This window comes from Babylonia areolata, chromosome 1, assembly GCF_041734735.1.
Source record: "Babylonia areolata isolate BAREFJ2019XMU chromosome 1, ASM4173473v1, whole genome shotgun sequence".
Taxonomy (NCBI): domain Eukaryota; kingdom Metazoa; phylum Mollusca; class Gastropoda; order Neogastropoda; family Buccinidae; genus Babylonia; species Babylonia areolata.
In genome coordinates, this window is record NC_134876.1 from 1,711,425 (window position 1) to 1,729,972 (window position 18,548).

General features: G+C 39.7%; 1 protein-coding gene across 1 annotated transcript in view; it reads left to right on the plus strand.

Annotated features, from left to right (window-relative positions):
* Positions 1–18,548, plus strand: part of LOC143295983 (transmembrane 9 superfamily member 3-like) — a 45,054-nt gene that overhangs the window by 8,006 nt on the left and 18,500 nt on the right. Inside the window, exons 5-9 of the mRNA XM_076607747.1 lie at positions 4,965–5,042; positions 8,506–8,637; positions 9,172–9,338; positions 17,553–17,647; positions 18,331–18,461. Of these exons, the coding sequence (XP_076463862.1) occupies positions 4,965–5,042; positions 8,506–8,637; positions 9,172–9,338; positions 17,553–17,647; positions 18,331–18,461 (603 nt within the window). The remainder of the gene's footprint in view (positions 1–4,964; positions 5,043–8,505; positions 8,638–9,171; positions 9,339–17,552; positions 17,648–18,330; positions 18,462–18,548) is intronic.

The window sequence follows — 18,548 nt, forward strand, 5'->3', positions numbered from 1 at the left end:
TCTCTGCCTCTTTCCAGATGGAAGGCACAACTCCTGCTGTCCAGCTGTGCTTGAAGATCTGAAGCAGCACTGTTCTGGATGTTGGTCCCAGGTGCTTCAGCATGTCGCCAGTGACACCATCAGGTCCCGGAGCTTTCTTGGGCTTCAGCTTGCGAATGCCTTGCTTCAGCTCCTTCTTGGTAAATGGTTCGCTTGTACAGCTGTCATCTGTGCCATGTGGGTCTGATGTCATTAGTTTTGTGGTTTCCTCTCGTACCTGCTTGATGCACTGTCTGGGCATGTGGATCGTACTCTCCTCTCGGTACAGCTCCGCAAAGGTGTTGGCTGAGGCCTTTTCTGTTTTCAGCTGGTTGTCCTGCTTGATGACGGTCTTGCCTCTGATGGGGTTTTCATTGTTCAGTTTTTTTGTCAGCTTCCAGAACCCCTGCATGTCTGTCTCCATGTTCAGGGAGGATGTCTTGTCTTGCCAACTCTTGCGTGTTGCTTGCAGCTTTTCCTTTATGAACGCAGTTTTCGCTCTGTTGTGTGTCTCTACATTCTCGTCGGTGGCTGGTTTCACTGAGGGTCTTGTGCAGGGTGTCGAGCTCAGGTGTCCAGTAGGGACGGTAGTTCCTGCGTTTGCTTCGTGGAATAGCTGCCTGCGCTGCATCTAATACTGCCTTGTTAAAAATCTTGGCATTTTCGTTGATGTCGTGGTGCGACAGTGTCAGCGCAGAAGTCCTCTTGTCTGCCTCGTGCTTGAACAGGTTCCAGTTTGCCTTCTTCCAGCTTGCCGGGAGCCTGGTGGGATGGGTTTCAAACTGTCTCTGTACTGTAATGATCACTGGCCTGTGGTTGTTGCCTCCAAGCTGGGGCAACACCTCCCTTTGGGCAATGCTATGGATGTCATCTGTCGTGAAGGCCAGGTCAGGAGTGCTTGTGGTCCTCCATGCTCGTGAGTAGCACGTAGGTGGATCTTCTGGACTGTTGATGAGGATCAGCTGGTTACTGATTGCCCAGTTTTCCACATCTTCTCCCTTCTTGTTAAGATCTTGGTAGCCCCAGCTGGGTGAGTGGCTGTTAAAGTCACCTGTGATGATCCAGCTGTGGGAGTCAACTAGGATGGAGTCGCTGTATTTGGTTTGTAGGTGAGTAGACATTGAGGACTGTCACTGACGTGTCTGGCAACACCAACTTGACTCCCAGAAATTATGTGTCAAGACAAGATCAGCTTGACCAGAACTTTGGGTCTCCGCCGACAGGATATTGTTTCTTACCAGGGTGATGAGACCTCCCTTTGGTCTGTTCTCTCGGTCTTGTCTGAACAACTCGTAACCTCTTATGAAAAAGCGGTGAGTGTTCTTGAGGTGAGTCTCTTGGATGCAACATATATCTATCGCATTTTCACCCAGAAACTGCAGGAGCTCAGCCTTTTTGTGCTGTACTCCTTCCGCGTTCCAGTGGATGATCCAAAGTGCTGCTTGCCCATGTGCTTCAGTCTGTTCTCTCCGAAGAGTCTGAGAAGCATCGTGTCCGTGGTCGGTAGTAGTGGATGGGCCCCTTTGAGGCTGAGGGCCCAGCACTGTCTCCCCACAGCCATGGTCCAGAAAGACGACACCACATCGGTCTAGCGTTATCTGTGTAGTCATGTGTTGTAGAGTGCGTGCACAGCCGGTTTTGACTAGATCATGCCCCTTAGAGACGCCACTGTGATGCTGTCTTTGGTGATCTGTTCTGGTAATGGTTTACAGTTGGCCGGGTTTTCTTTTTGGAGTTTTCCTTCTCTTGGAAGGACTGCCTGCTGAGGCTGTCGGACTCCATCTGCCCGGGTTTGAAATCAGAGTTGTTCTCCTCCTAGACTACGTGGGTCCACGGCACCTTATTCCATATCATTTGGTGCAACCCCCAAAGGGAGGGCTCCCCCATCCGCCACCTGGGGGACGCGCTCCTACACCGTATAGTCCCAGCGTGAGGGATGTTCTGGTCAAATTAAATGCAAGTATGTTTGATACATCTTTACATTGAGAAGGAGGGGGGAGTTGTCTGTGGATATCAGCTGCTGATTTAAAAAAAAAAAATTTTTTTCCCCACAGTAATTAAAAACAGCAACCCCCAAGATTATGTTTGTTTACTCCTGCCATAGACAAGATTTAAGTGAACTGAACCAGACTCAAAAACCCAATAGCTAATAGATTGTTCAGTATCATTGAACTTGGTCTGCCTGCATCAATAAAACTGAAATCATTTCAACAACCGTCTCCCTGAAGATCTAGTCATCAACCCCATCCACATGTAATATGTGGCTTCTGTTCAAACGTGTGTGTGTGTGAGAGAGAGAGTGTGTGTGTAGCAGGTGCATGTGTGAGTATGCACAAGTTTTTAGATTGATATGAACTTGTATGTATCCTAATTTCTTCTGTATCTGTGTATGATTTTCTATTTATTCCGGAGGGAGCGGAGGAAGTGGAGAAGGCGGCGGGTTGGCGTTGTTTAGAGGGCCAGGAGTAGAGGGCCCAGAGTGTCAGCGAATCGATTGCGATCACGCCTTAATTTTAGCACGATTCCCCAATCGAGTTACATAATTATGTGACCTGGTTGGAGACATAATTTGACCACAAACAAGAACGCCAGAGAATCGACAGACAGACAGAAAATACGAAAAAACTTAGCCGTATGAAGAGCACAGGTACAGGAGTCATGATGGCTGCCGGAAAAAGAGGGCGATAACCAGCGGGACAAAGGGGAGGTTACCTACTTCCGGGAGGTTATCGGCCGTAGTTTCGTCTGCTCCGCATGGGCGGATAGTTTGCACAGGACAGGAATGTCAGACCCCTGCCGGAGTCTGCACTAGTTGGGTCACGGTAAGTATGTTATTTAAACGTAATTTTAGATAGAAAATTTCCTTTTATTGTACCTTGTTGTGTACTTGGTAATAAACACATATTTTATTCTCTTCTATTCATTGTTTATTGTCTGAATAGGATTTGTTGTTAAGGACATACTAGCTGGTACATTAGCAGCTAACCCTGCTGTTTGGGTTTCAGAATTTTTGTCCAGGTTTTATTTAGTCCCATGACTAGTCAGAATTACGTATCAGTGTATAATGCTGTCAGAGTGATGTAATCTTAATGACTTTTTAACAACACATACTTCACCGTGACCTACCAGTGCAGACTCTGGCAGGGAGTCCGATTCCTGTCCTGTGCAAAATACTATCCACCTATGCGTTTTTCTAAAAATTGATCAGTCTATCTAGATAACATTATTATTTTTTTAGATGATTGTGGTACTTTTGTTACTTTCAGAGACAACTGGAAAATGTGATGGTAAAAGTTAAAGCCTTCATATCTGAAGGAGGATCCTGTATAGTTGCTTGGTTCATAGTTATAAAATCTTCCTGAAGGGGACAAAAGTATGCCTTGGTGCTTGTCAAGGTGTGATCATTTTGCTGTTGTCGTCTTTGTTGATTAACTCTATCACCCCGTACCTCAGCTGGGTGGATTTTCGCCTCACACGAGATGTTCAGTGGCCGTGTGTAGCCTGGAAACGGGCTACTTTTAGTACTTTTCAAGAGGAAATTTGTTACCTTTCATTACAGATTCAGCATAAGTGTTTGGTATCATTGGAAAAAAGAATTTTTCATCTATCACACTGTTGTATTTTTGTTACTGTTTTCTTCCTCTTTTGTATCAGCCATGCAAGGAAACAAAGACACCCAAAGTGGAAAAAAGCAAAACTTATAATCTACACAAAACATACCGAAGAATGTGTCAGTACATAGATGATAATGTAATAATAAAGTCTTTCACTCACCTCCTGCATCCAGAGAGGTAATCTTGAAAAATAATGTAAAATTCAGCTTCACACACAAGCACAAAACTAAAGAAGATGATGGGAAGCACACACTGTCACTTTTGGCGCAGAATCGTCTCCTCACTGAAGATTCAGTTTGTTTTGCTGTTTTGTTCAGTTTCTGTCCGTCCGAAAATAGCATACAAAGTCAGAATTATAAACTGAATGTGTGTGTGTGTGTGTGTGTGTGTGTGTGTGCGCGTTTACTGGCTAACCACTTCACAAAGACATACTTGTGTTATAGACTGATTCATTGATTGTTCACAGCACATACACTGAGACTGACACACATAGACTGACTGAACACACACACACACACACACACACACACAAACACATACACGGTATGGTTTGAACGGTGCATGATCTAAATTCAGCACCTCAAAAAGTACAGACAGATGAAAATGTAAACTGACCGATGAAAGCAGGAACATGGAAAGTTGTTGATGTCATGCACCCACGTTTGCTGCCTCTGATTTCCACCAGCAGCAGGTTGCACGTTGTTGTTGTTGACCTGTTCATCATTTCTTCGATAATCAAAAACCATGGAATCATTACTGTCACTGTCGCTTTCTCCGTTTTCGAGTTGAAAATCAGGATCGCCATTACCTACACGTGTCTAGACCCTCGGTATCGTCACTTTCTGTGTGATTTTCATTATCATCCGTAACAACATCTTCAAGTATATTGTCTTCATTTTCTCTGTCTTCATCTTCATTTTCTGAACAGTACTTTCATCGCCGGAGCCATTCTGAACAACTTCTTGAAGCACATCTTCAAGTGACACGACCGTCCGCCTCGTCCGTTGTGAAGCCATCCTTGTCAGCAAAATGACTGGTCTCAAGTCCTTTAAGTTGGGGATTTGACCGGATAATGCGGACTAGGTCAGCAGAAACTGGTCTAAAAATAGACGGATGATTGGTATGTGGAATTCCATGCGTTTTATTCCCTCAGACCGTTGACAGGCAGTCTTTGTTTCAAAACAAAAATCGGCAAGCAGATGTGCGTGCTGCGTGTTTAACTACAAATGGTGCCGTGCAGGTATGCGTGAGACGTGCCCAGCGCAGCTTCGGCCTCCGTGCGTATATGCACGGTACGTTGTTATAAAGTTAATGCGCTTTCTTTTGTTCCAGGTGAAATTTCATCCGTCTACAATCAAGTTCAAGGATCGATTCGACAAATATCTGGACCCCAATTTCTTCCAGCATCGGGTTCGTTATTTGCCATGTAGTGCCCCCCATTCACCTCCCATCCCTCTTGCTTTCCAGTCTAAAATTTGTCAGGGTTTTAATTTACATGTATTTATGTTTTTGTTTCTTGTTCTTCTGAATCAGCAAGTGAAGCTTTTAAGACTTTTTTTGACATTTGAAGATTAAGGGAGTCATCATAACCTGCTTTCTGTGTGTCCTTGGTATAAATTAACCTAGTTGACTCACTTGTGTGAACAAAGTGAGTCTATGTTTTCACCCGGTGTTCGGTTGTGTGTGTGTGTGTGTGTGTCTGTGTGTCAGTGGTAAACTTTACATTGACATTTTCTCTGCAAATACTTTGTCAGTTGACACCAAATTAGGCACAAAAATAGGAAAAATTTAGTTCTTTCCAGTCATCTTGTTTAAAACAATATTGCACCTCTGGGATGGGCATTTAAAAAAAAGCCAAATTATATGCAAACTGCATTTACTGTTATATTTATATCTTTTTAATTCTCTAAACTTGGCACTTTGATCTGGTATTCTGACACAACAAGAGCAGTCATTATTATCATTTTTTGTTGAAACAGGAACTTCTTTTGCTAAGCATGGAAGTAATATTTATTTTGCAAATGTTCTGGTGCAGATAGTAAAAAAGGGAAATTAATCTGTAATTAATGCTAGGGGACTTAATTTGCTTTAAACTGATCTTTCTCATCTTAAACATTACATTTTGAAATTATACTCAATACATAAAAAGCATGTGTGTTTTACTGTAAGTGTACAGGGATTTCACTATGTTCATTCGCCCAAGTGGTCTTTTTCGGAAAATACTAAAATCAATATGACGAGTTGACTTTATAGATCTATTGGCTGAGCCCTGAAGGTCATGGGCAAAAATCAATTGTGTACTCATACACATTCAAAGCGCGTGCTCATATTCTTTGCGAACGCCAACAACGCCATTTTGTTTCAAGTTGTTGACCTGCCCGTTCAATCCTATATTCAATCGACAATACACGATAACATGTGATGGAAAGTTAGAGAAGGAGACTGTTAAATATTTATTCAGAGAAAGATTTGTGAACGTCTCATCACTTACTGGATTATGCCCCAAACTGCCATAAAAATATCCACAGAATCAGTCGGAATTCACAGTTAAAAATTGTAAACCATGCGAGTTAATACCCTTGAATTGATGAAACGAAAAAATTTCCAGCCTTGACTTTTCTCTAAATGAAGTCCTTTTGACTTCATACAACGTTTAGAAGTACTTGTACTTGGCTGTGCATGTTATTAGTTTAACAAAATACTCAATTTTCATATCATCTTTAAAACTATAAAACTAGAATGAATTATAAGAGAAATTGAATCGATCGACTGTGTTGTACTACATTCCCGGCGGGTGTAACTAAACTTGTACATCTATCTAGATCTATAGAAAATGGCTAAATGTTGCAGTGTGATTGCGGCGATAGCCATGTCTCCTTTACTGCGGACTTAAAAAGAATTTTTTTATTGCCCTTAAACTCAAATGCCTTTCTCTTTGTATGTGTGTGTGTGTGTGCACATGAATTTTTACAGCACAAGCATTTGAGCAAATGTGTGTGTGTGTGAAGTTCTCTTTTATATATTCATTTATGTATATGTTTATTTATTATCATTTTTTATCATCATCATTATTATTTTCTTTTGTCTTTAGTTTACCTTTTTCAGGTCTTCTTATTTTCTTTATCATATAATTTTCATTTCAGTGGTCAGGTTTTCTGTGTGCAGTGTGTGTGTGTGTGAGAGAGAGAGTATGTGTGTACGTGTGTGTGTGTGTTTGTGTGTGTGTGTGGTCTTAGAAAATCATATTCATAGTCTTGTTCAGTTGTTTCTGACACAAGTGCGAATGACCGACAGGAGTTATCTTTTTTTGATTTTTTTTCATTAATATTTTCTCAATGAATACAAACCAAAAGAAGTCTAACGCAGTCCAGAAAAAAAATCCAGCAATCATATAAATATCTAATGAGTGGAACTACCGGGATGTTTAGGCATTAGGAATGAATATTTGTCAAGCAATCTTCGAAAATCCGATGTACCCCGCTGACCCAATTTCATGGCGCCTTCGTTCGGAAATGAGGCCAAGCAAGTGACTGAAAACACCTATTTCCTAAGCCAATACAATCATAATAATATATATTATCGTCAAACATCATCAATAAATGAGAAATCTGTTGATTAAATACATTACTAGATATGCGTCGATCTTGCTGTAAATATCATATATCTCCCCCATTGTTTGTGCCTTCGTGTACTTCGTCGCATGATCAGCTGTGTCCGCCTTCGTGAGTGAAAACAGCGGAAGTGACCTGATGGGGTTGTTGTATGCAAATTAGAATCATGTGCTCCAGGCAAAACTCAGCGATAAACGGAATGTAGGTTTGAGTTCATGAAAAAATGAGCTTTCCAGTGATGCTTAGTGGTTTATTGTACAATGTCAGGGAGAGTTTTTACGGTGTTCTGAAAATTTGGAAATTTTTCTAACTCAAATTACACCGACTGATTGAAACATTATCAAAATTTACCTTGCACCATTGGTTAGCGTGTGGTTTCGTCTTTCCAGTGGTATGCGTTATTAATAGGTTGACCGAGTTATCTGACTATGAACGGAGAGTGAACAGAACATATGCAGCCTTCGACCAGTTAGCCTTGGGTTGTGCAAGACGCCGGTGGCGTTGCGATTCGACTTTTCGCTATCATGTTTAACGCTCCATAACTTTTCATATATTGATCTTTCAAGCATTCAACACAAGAAATGTGAAGCTGAAGAGTCAAACTTTTTATTGACTTAATTTTTTATTATTAAATACATGTTTCTCATTGTAAAATTATGATGGAAAAATCAGTAATTTTGTCAGTTTTGGTCACGCTTTCTCGGCCAGCTCGGCCTGTGGTCCTACCTACTTAAAGATTTTTTGAATGCCCAAGATACACCAGAATACTATGATTTAAACAGCGTTCTCACTGTGAATACCACAATCGATTTATCGCCCTTTAAAAAAGTATGTTTAAATATTAACATTTAGAATGTCAGTTAAGGAGCCACAATAGTGTAATGGGTAAGAGTTTCTTCTCACCCGAACATGCGGGGTTCGAATATGGTTAGGGCTTTTTTTTTTTTGCTTTTTTTTTTTTTTTTAACCTGAAGCTTTATAATAACAAGTACAGAACACATTTTAACGATTACTTTTTTTAAGTGTATCACAAGTGAGTCTTGAAGGCCTTGCCTCTCTTGTTTTTCCTTCTTTCTCAGCAACCACAAGTGTTATAGAAACCAAACTGAGCAGGTATTTTTTGTGTGTTTGTTTTGTTTTGGGTTTTTTCCAAGAATTGGGGCAGGAAGCTGGTTTTTTTTTGTGTTTTTTTTTCCTTAATTTGCTGGTTGATTTTTCACGTGTGAATCATGATTTTCTCTGTCTTTTTTCCCCCATTCTAGATCCATTGGTTCAGTATTTTCAACTCCTTCATGATGGTTATCTTCCTGGTGGGTCTGGTCAGCATGATCCTGATGCGGACACTGCGCAAGGACTACGCTCGCTACAGCAAGGAGGACGACCTTGACGATATGGTAAGGGAGAGTACTTGGAAACTGGTGTTAGTTGAGAAACCTGCTGTAGTAAGATGGTCATTCTCTTTGTTTTTTCTCTCTCTTAAAAAAACAACAACAAAGTTATCATCATTGTACATATTTTTTTACTTTCTTTTGTTTGTTTTTATCAAGAGATTTGTCCAGGTTTTGAAATTCATTTTACTGTGCCACAGGGAGCATGCAGATTGCCACAGTACAATAGTTAAATGTGTGTATTTTTCGCTGGTGTGTGGGATGTTTATACTTGCCAGTTTCTATTGGTCTTTTCTTATTTATTCTTTATTTTATTTATTTATTTTTTATTTTCTGGATGGGGGGTGTTAGTAATTGATGTAATTTCATTGCTGTTCACTGGAATTTTGTCATAGCCAAAAACAGATCTGTGGATTGTTTCAGATCAGTTATGTATGTTGTTGATAAAAGTGTTGAGATCATGGTTGGAGAACCTTTCTTTCGAAGATAATTGTACAGAAGAATAGTGTCAAAACAAAGGAAGGCTGTTGTGATCTGCAGGAGAAGGACCTTGGCGATGAGTACGGCTGGAAGCAGGTCCATGGGGATGTGTTCCGCCCGGCGTCTAATGCCATGCTGTTCTCTGCTCTGGTGGGGACAGGCTACCACATATCCATTGTGTCCCTGTGTGTCATCACCTTTGCCATCATTGGAGAGCTGTACACTGAGTGAGTAGATCGTCTTGTTTTTTCCCCCAAACTTAAAAGAAGAAAAAAAAAGTGAAGATATTGTGCAGACAGCACAGTGTATTTCTGAGCATACAAAAAAGATTGGTTGATATTTAAAGACTACAAAATGTAATCACTACAAAATTAGTCATACGCAAACACAAAGAAAGTGGGGAAAGGGTATGGTTCCTTTTAACACAGAAGCACTGGAGTGGATGCATTTTATAATCCATAAGGTCTGGTATGTCATTCCAAGGGAGCTGGATTGCTTTTGTTCCTAAAAGTGAGCTGTGTTCTAAATGCATTGAACATGAGCTATGTGACTGTACTTCTGAGGATAAACATTAGTCAGTGATAAAGTATGTGTGTGAGTTATATTCGGGTTTATTCCAGTCTGTTGTTTTTTGTTTGTAATGCATCATTTTTCACCGATTGCAAACAAATTTTGAATATTCAGTTTTAAAATGCTATTCATCGGGTAAGTCACCAGTACTGTAATATTGAACCATTTGAATCTTATGTTGATACTTTATTTTGTGCATGTCTCAGTAGCAAGCCTGTGGTTTGTATATCAAATTGTGTTAATGCATACATATTATTATTTATACGAGGGAGGCTCAGCATTTGTAGGAATAAAATGGCCATGAATCCTCCCTCAGCTTTAACACATTTTCTCTTTGAAATCTTATATCTGTTGCTTCCAATCATGTTGAATTAGGTATACCCAAAATTACATCCTTGAGGAAAGCAATTAAGCTGGAGCATTTTCACTACTCAGGAACTTCCTTCCTGTATGTTATCACTTGATTAAAGGTAACAAGAACTGATCACAAAATGTTAAATCCGTGGAATGTGGGGGAAGTGTGACCAACAGTTTTCTATTTTCTGCCAGAAAGTAAAGAGTTGCTGCCACAGTGTATGCGCTGGCATTGTCATGTTGCAGTTGGTGACCCTGGATTCCACTGTAGGATGCTGTCTGCAACATGCCTCAGATTAGTTTGGCAGTGGTTGACATTCATCTCTGAGGTCATTGTCTTTGCGTCCTTGAGTGGTATTGTGACTATATAGCTGGATTTGTAAAGAAACATGCCACCTTTTGTTTGCTCCTGGATCATTTTAATTTCACAAGTGGATTCTCACATGACAAAACCTAGACTGCTGACTGTTGCTTTATTTCAAGATGATACTGAAATTCCTATGTCTCTTCTTCAGTGACAGTGTCCCATACGCAGTTTGATTTCCTCTGTTCTATTTTCACCATTCAGTTTTGAGGGACCCAAAAGGCACAGCAGTTCTCAATGCAAAGATGTTCATGGAGAATAACAGTGACACTTCTTAATGAAATGTTCATTTCTGTTTCATCGTTGGTAATTCTTGGATTCTTCTCAATTTTTTAATTCACATGGGTCACCTTTTCCTGGAGTAACTACAGTCACTGGACAACCACAAAGGTCACCATCTTTAAGTGTTGATCTTCCAAAATTAGACTTTTTAACCAATTGAAAACTGTTGTTCTGTATTGATGTTGCATGCTAAAGCAAATTATAAATCACAGTGTGAAAGGGCCACTATTCCTGCAAGTGGGCCATCACTGTTACCCCACATTTTGCCTTCACAAGCAAAACTGGATTTTGTCTAAACAGAGTGATATTTGTCATAATAGCTTTGACAGCATCGATTTATGGAATGATGTTACAGCAGACTTTGTTGTTCCTGTAGTTTTCCTCTGTTTAGCTACTTAATGAGCCCCCCTCGTATATATAGGGGTGCAAGTTGTCCGTCATATGCCTGAAATCCTGCAAGGATCAGCTTGACTTTGGGTTGTTTCTGGCATGGAGGCATCTTGTTTAGGTATTTTCTGGCATGCTTCAATTTTTGTGGCCTGGTGTCTTTGATTTCTTTCACGTTAATATTTTACATCATTTTGTATATGACAAAACTTCAGACAAAAAGGAAAGTCAGAGAAATACTTACTTTCGAATTTTGACCTAATGAGTTGTTTCCTTGCGCATGTAACAATGTATTGAAAACCACAGGAGATAATGATATTGGCTTGCTCTCTGGCAATTTAGCTGTGAAAGTGCTTTCACCATTTAGGATATTGTGATAGTGACATCAAGTATAATTAAGTCTTGTTTGACCAAAAATTGCAAGAATAGTGAGTCCCAGACCTGTCAGCCCTTCTGTTCTTGGAGGAATTTATCATTCTTCCTTGCACTTGATTTCTCTCTTTCCATTGGAATTAAGCAAAAGTCATGAAGCTCTGCACACATTGTAACTTTTTGCAACAATCCCTTTGTTCCAATTGTTACAAAAACTTTGTGTAACAATTGATGTCAAGGCCTTTTCTGATTTGCATCATCAGTGATGCAGCAATGCATTCCATGGCTGCAGGTTTAGTATACTTTATTTGGATCTGGGATATATATCTAAAGTACCAAAGAATTGCATCACATGCGTGAAGTAATTTGTGTGGCTTGTCTGTCGTTTGGGCAACAGTCATTTCACTGTCTCCATCGTTTTTGCATGGCTGTATTACTGCATGCATGACTTCACTCCTCAGGCTTTCCACCCATTCTGTTTAACCCCTAGGCTGCCTATATGACGAGATAACTTGTCAGCACAAGCATGTACACATAACTCGTCATCAAAATTTTCTGACATTTCCCTGGTTTGCATTGAGTTCGTTGACAAAAATACTGGTAGCTTTAGCTTGGGGAATCAATCTAGATTCTATTCATAGCTAGAAACCCCATCTACATCATGAGGCAGTCCTTTATTTGAACGTTTTGGTTGGGTTGCTGCAGCAGTGTTTGCCTGGCTCCTTCCTTTGCTCGCTCAACAAAATGTCAGACTCCATGCTCAAGACATGCGATCTTGGCTCACTAAATCAACCAAGATTTCTTTCTTTAGCTGGTGTTCAGAAAAAATTGAAATGTAAATTTGAAGAAGACCGTGATGAACATTTATAGGATGGTTTGATAGAAAATAAAAGGGGCAATCACGAGACTGGCCAAGATATGACTATCAGTGAGTGATGGCGGCTGTACAGCCGTAGCAGATGACAGAAAGTGACTGAATTATTAGCAGGACACAGTGTGAGCAATTTTCTTGGCACTCAGCCAACACGGTCAGATGAAAACTGGATGAAGTGACAGTGTGAGAGGGGCCCCACATCCATATTATCACTTGGGGAAGTCAAATGCATTGTGTGTCTGTCTCTTTTTTTAATTGTGGTTGTTTCAGTATAATTTGTGTGTGCATATATTATCTATTTGTCCAGAAAATATGATATTTTAGTGCAAATTACCTGACTAATGTTTGTAATTTTGAAAATGTGACAAAAAAACAACAAATCTCTGATTTCAAAACAACAGCATGACACTGAAAATATATAAGACGGGAAAACATCATGTGTTTTTTATTCTTCATTCATTTACCTTTCAGAAAATATATACTTTTATGGGTCTTTCTCCAATAACAGAGCATAGAATTTTTTGAAAATATATACCCATTTTTTTGGGGAAAAAAACCCCTGGCAAATAGATTTCACTTAAATTTTATTTTCCTGGCAGCGAAAGGGTTAAGAGAGAGGGAGAGGGTGTGTGTGTGTGTGCGTGCATGTGCATGTGCAAGGAGAAAGAGGAAGGAGAAGGAAGGAGAGTGAGCAGGGTGGGTGTGTCGGTAATGTCAAAATAATTACTAAATTACTGTACAAACATTGAACAAAGAGACAGTTTTTTGCAGAAAGTCATAATATATGGAAGAAAGTTAGCTCAGTTTTTCTGATGAAGTGAAAAAAAGTCACAGTCTGGTGCAAAAAAAAAACACAAAAAAACGTTAAACTATAGAACAGAAGATGGGAATAAAGAAAAAATGAAAGTGGTAATCTTCACAAGATTTGACCCAAAAATACCAATATATTTTTGTTGTGGGGAAGATATGATACAAATAGCAGAAGAATGTAAATATTTCAGAGATATATTCCACAGAAGTGGAAGCCTGATACGAGCAAGAATGGTAACAATATCAGCATCAATGCAGGTACCATAACTAAGCTGTATGATACTTTGATAACGCCAATATCGATTTATGGGAAGGAGGTATGGTAGCCTTACCAAGTCAAACCAGATGATTCTTTCAGTTTAACACATCTTTTTGACGGCTGCTTATCAAATGTTTCCACATGAGAAATTACACATTAAATTCTGTAAGCATATACTTGGAGTACTCAAAAAAGCTATGGTGCTTCCTGTGTAAGGTGAATTGGGTAGATTCCAATAAGTTTAAAAATAATATGCCAGATTATTACATATTGGATTCACATAATTCAATTACCAGAAACTTCCCTCATCAACAAATGTATAAGTCCATGTGCCAACAAGAAAATACAACTTCCCCTTGGTTGATATTTGTTAGAAGGATACTCGAAATTATAGGCCTTGATCACATGTGGAAAAACCAAATCACATTCAGCATACATAGACTAAAATACATGGTATATCAAAAATAAGAAAATGAATATCAGATACTGGAAAGATTAAAGAGAAAAAACATTGAATTTAAAGCTGAAATTTTACAATAAGATTGTAGCAGAGTACAAAACTGAAACCTATCTTTCAGATACAAAACACAGACAAGCTTTAACAAAACATGACAAGTGTGCATGACCTAAAAATTGAGAAGGATAGATATTTAGATATTCCACAAGAATACAGATTGTGCAGCAAGTGTAACATACTGGAAGACGAAATCCATCTTCTTGATCATTGCATTAAATATAAAGCCTTAAGGGAACAAGTTTTTAAATATATTCAAAATTCGAATAACACAAGAAATATTCCCAGTCAGTTGATGCTAACAGATGATGAATATACACAGACAAGATTAGGAAAATTTGTTTATGAATGCTGTTCCAGTATATTACGTTCATTGATTGTATCATTGATTGTGTATTTTTTCTTTTATTTATTCACCATTGCACTCCTGTCTTATAAACCTTAAAGTTTCATGGCAATAGAATTTATTCTATTCTATTCATTCTATTTTATTCACACACACATACACACTGACACAGAATCACACACACACACACAAAAAAACCAACAAACACGCACACACACGCACGCATATGTACACACACGCACACGCACACACAAAGTGTGTTCAGCATAGGTGCCAGATCCTTTTCATTGAAATTCTGTTTCAATGTCTGAGTGATATATAGGTTAACATTCCCCCCTACCCTTTTTTTTTGTGTGTGTGTGTGCGTGTGTTTTTGTTGTTGTTGTAGTTTGTGTGTGTGTGTGTGTGTGTCCTCTTTTGAAATTTTCCCAGAATTCATCATCATTCTTCCCCAGATCACAGTTTGAGGAAATGAAAATCTAGTGATGGTGTTCAGGCTTGGTGCTCTGTTTCATCAAGTCCACACAGTATTTTCCGGCTTTAGTCTGGGCAGAATAAAGATTTCAGGTTTGTGAAGGTCTCCGCTGGTACCCCTTTAACCTCTTGACTGCACTGTTGACGTACGGCGTGCGTCATGGAATGTCGCTTACCAACGCTGTATTGACGTACGCCGTACGTCATGTTACAACGTTCTATGTTTCGAGTCCCGCATTACAGAAAAATACAGTCTGCTAACCATTAAATTAGCTTCCCTGAGCACTCATTATCTCCCGAGTTCCATAAGCTAAAATTATTCATTGGATTGTCACATTTATGGTGAAAGTTTTGCAAGTTTGTATGAAGCTCAAGTTGTGTTTGCAAAGCCATGGCTGAACGCAGACAAACCCCAACACTTGCACTTGTATTGAAAGAATTCTTTCGGGATGCAAACAGTAGAGATGAAGATTGTGGACTGAATGAGATAGAACTGCGTGAAGTCGATGCCGAAGACGCTGATTTTGACAATGGAGGGGGGTGGGAGGTGGAGTTGCTTGACGAAACTGAAGACAGACAAGCTCAGCTGATTCAAGATGCAGGTGGGTGTTTACGAGGTTTGTCAGTTTATTATTTGCTTTCTGTTTGTTGTAACAATGAATATAACTGCAATGTGTGTGTTTTGAATGTGTTCGCTGTGGTAAGTAGCTTCGTCAGTCACTGATCAGTGTGTGTGAGTGAGAGTCAGTCACGTGGGTTACTGTGTGTGACCATCACAGCCCAAGGGGGCGTGGCTTGCTGGCTGGCTCATTGTTGATGACAGTGTGTGTTACTCGCCTAGAGCTTTCTGTGTGTTCGTTCCCGAGTGTGTATTGGTTTGTTGTTATTGTTGTTTTGTTTGTGTGTGAGAGAGAGCGAGAGAGTGGGGGAAGGGGGGAGGAGATGTTTATAAAACTGAAATCAGAGAATGATATACAGAATTGTATGCCTAAATTACTTTGTAAATGCAACACTTGTAGAAGTGTGTGTGTGTGTGTTGTCATTTTGTTTTGTATAAGAAAGAGAGAATGAAGGGGGTATGGTATACCATGAACCAGTTTCAGTGTGTGTGTATTTGGGGGGTTTGGGGTGGGGTAGGTGTGTGTGTGTGTTTGTATTTCAGCTTCTGAAAACAACCAGAAAAAAATGGTACCATTTCATGATCTTTTTGTATGTAAAAAAAAATAAAATAAAATAATAATAATATAAAAAAAAAAACCCAACAAACTTAGTCTTTTATGCAATGTGTTTCAGGTATGCATCATGGTGATGATCATGATGTTCATCTTGGACCACCTGGAGTTGACAGCCTGCCACAAACCTACAGCTGAAGACCAGCAGCAGCAAGACCAAAGGGCAGTAAACAAGCCTCAAGCAATTCTGGATTACAACAAAAACATGGGTGCCATGGTCCATCATGACCAACAGCTGCAGCCCTACGATGCCACAAGGAAAACCCTGAAGTGGTACAAATAGCTGTGTGTGTATTTTCTACAAATTGCCATGCTGAATGCACACATCCTCTACAAAAAAGCAGGCAACAGCAGTACATTCCTGGACTTCAGAAGGATGTAATTAGTGCCATGATTTTTGGTGACCAAGACCAAGACACTGCTAAAAATGACCACGCTGTTTGTCTTGTGTGGACGACACTTCACTGATGTCATTCCACATACCCCACAGAAGGCCCGGCCACAAAGGAGGTGCAGAGTCTGCTTGAAGAAAGGACAAAGAAAGGATGTGAGGTTCTACTGCCCAGACTGCCCCAGCAAACCAGCACTGTGTCTTGAAGACTGTTTTTGCAAGTACTACACACAGCGTTTTTACTGGCGATAGATCCTGGGTCAGTACACCCTTTTCATTCTTTGTGTGGACTGTCTTGGAGTCTTATGCACCTGGACACTGTTGCTCAGCCCTGGTTGATCACAACAGTCACAAGAAAGACTGATTGATAACCTGGTTGATATTGTAGCACCTACATGATGGAATGACAGTCCCAATTTTTTTTTTATTAATGCATTTTATGGAATTTTTCTGTCAGATTGACTCATTATTTGAACATGTATTAAAAACAAAATCTTGGTTCATTTTCCTTTCATTTGATGTACACTTTTATGTACTTATCTTCAATACTTTTTGAAATATAAGCAAATTAAAATCATTGGCGTGTTTTCTTGTTTTTCTGAAAATTTTCTCCGCATAGGCAAAACGTACTAGCAGTGAAGGGGTTAAAGCTTGCTTTTATACTGTTGTCATCGGTGAAAACAGCTGAGTTGCAAAGCTTCCTAACAGAAACATTTGTAATTAATTTATAATTACTGCCCATTACTGCAAAGCCCTTCAAAGTATTGCTGAGTCCACAGTCCTGTCCACATTCAGCTATAGTATGCCTATATTCTCTCTCCCTCCCTCTCCCTCTCCCTCTCTTCTCCTATCCCCCTCCCCCTCTCTTACTGTTGATGTAAAGTGTTGGATGTTCTTCTTCATCTTTGCATTGTACACAATAACATGTAAGATAAAAAATTAAAAAAAAAAAAAAAATTCCTCTGACTGCAGTATGTTTTTTTCTTGACAATCTTCTGGATCCAGAGTCGAAGACCGGTATAAAATTTCTGTATGTTTTGTTTTTTGAAGCTGAGTGCTGCTTAGAAAAAACTGCACTGAAATCAGTTATAACTTATATAACCCTCCCTTGTCCTTCTCACTTTGGAATAATGCCTCTTTTGTTGTTTTATTGCTAATCTTGCTGGCCATTTTCATGTATCTAGAAGTTGCACAAGTATGTCATGTTTACAGGAGAGGTTCCCTTCTGAGTACTGCCATCTTTGTCTTCGCCGCTACATCCCCTGTGAATGGATACTTTGGCGGCAGTCTGTATGCCCGCATGGGAGGTGAGTGAGTGCTAAAAGAGAAAAGAGGTTCCTCAAGATCATATTGGTATTGTGACTCCTTTGTTCTCTTCCACTTTTGAGAGTAACATTTGTTTAGTAAGCTACATGAAAAAGAAGATAGTAGATTTTAAAGAACTGGAAAAATTTCTGGTGTGAAGAATAATTTGTTTTGGGGCCAGGGGGTGTGGGCGGGTTATTTTTTTTTTTAACTGCATTATTTCTCATTTGATCTTTTGTCTGATCATGCTTGGAAATCCTTTGGCGGCAAAGTTAAATTTTCATAAGTGCATACATGCATGCACGCATGACAACCAGAACACAAAATCAGTTCAGAAATGTTTGCTGTTTAGACAATGTGGCACATGGTGACATTCTAGTTGTGGGTAATATTTCTGTTCTGGGGTGGAAAAATCAAATCTAGATCACTCATCAGTATATGTTAGTTGGTAAAACTTGCTGCTTGTGTCTGCTGAAATGGATGTGCATATTTGTATGTTCATATGGACAGAAACTAGGTTTGAGAGGAGGAAAGAAATACACCAATACATACCTGTTTGTACATATAAAAAGAAAGATAGAGGTAAATGCACATCTGCAATGTTTGTGTATTGGTGTGTGTGTGAGAGGATTGTGTGTGTGTGTGTGTGTGCAAAAGATCCATTGATGGTGTTGTTGGTCTGCAGGCAAAGTGTGGATTCGTCAGATGCTGCTTGGTGCCTTTCTCATGCCCTCTATTGTGTGTGGCATGGCGTTTTTCATCAACTTCATCGCTATCTACTACCATGCCTCACGGGCCATTCCTTTTGCAACTATGGTAAGCCATGTGGGATACTGGATATTTTGCTCTCTCACTGGCCTTGGTTTTCTCTCTCTCTGTCTTTGTCTATCTCTCTCTCGTCTA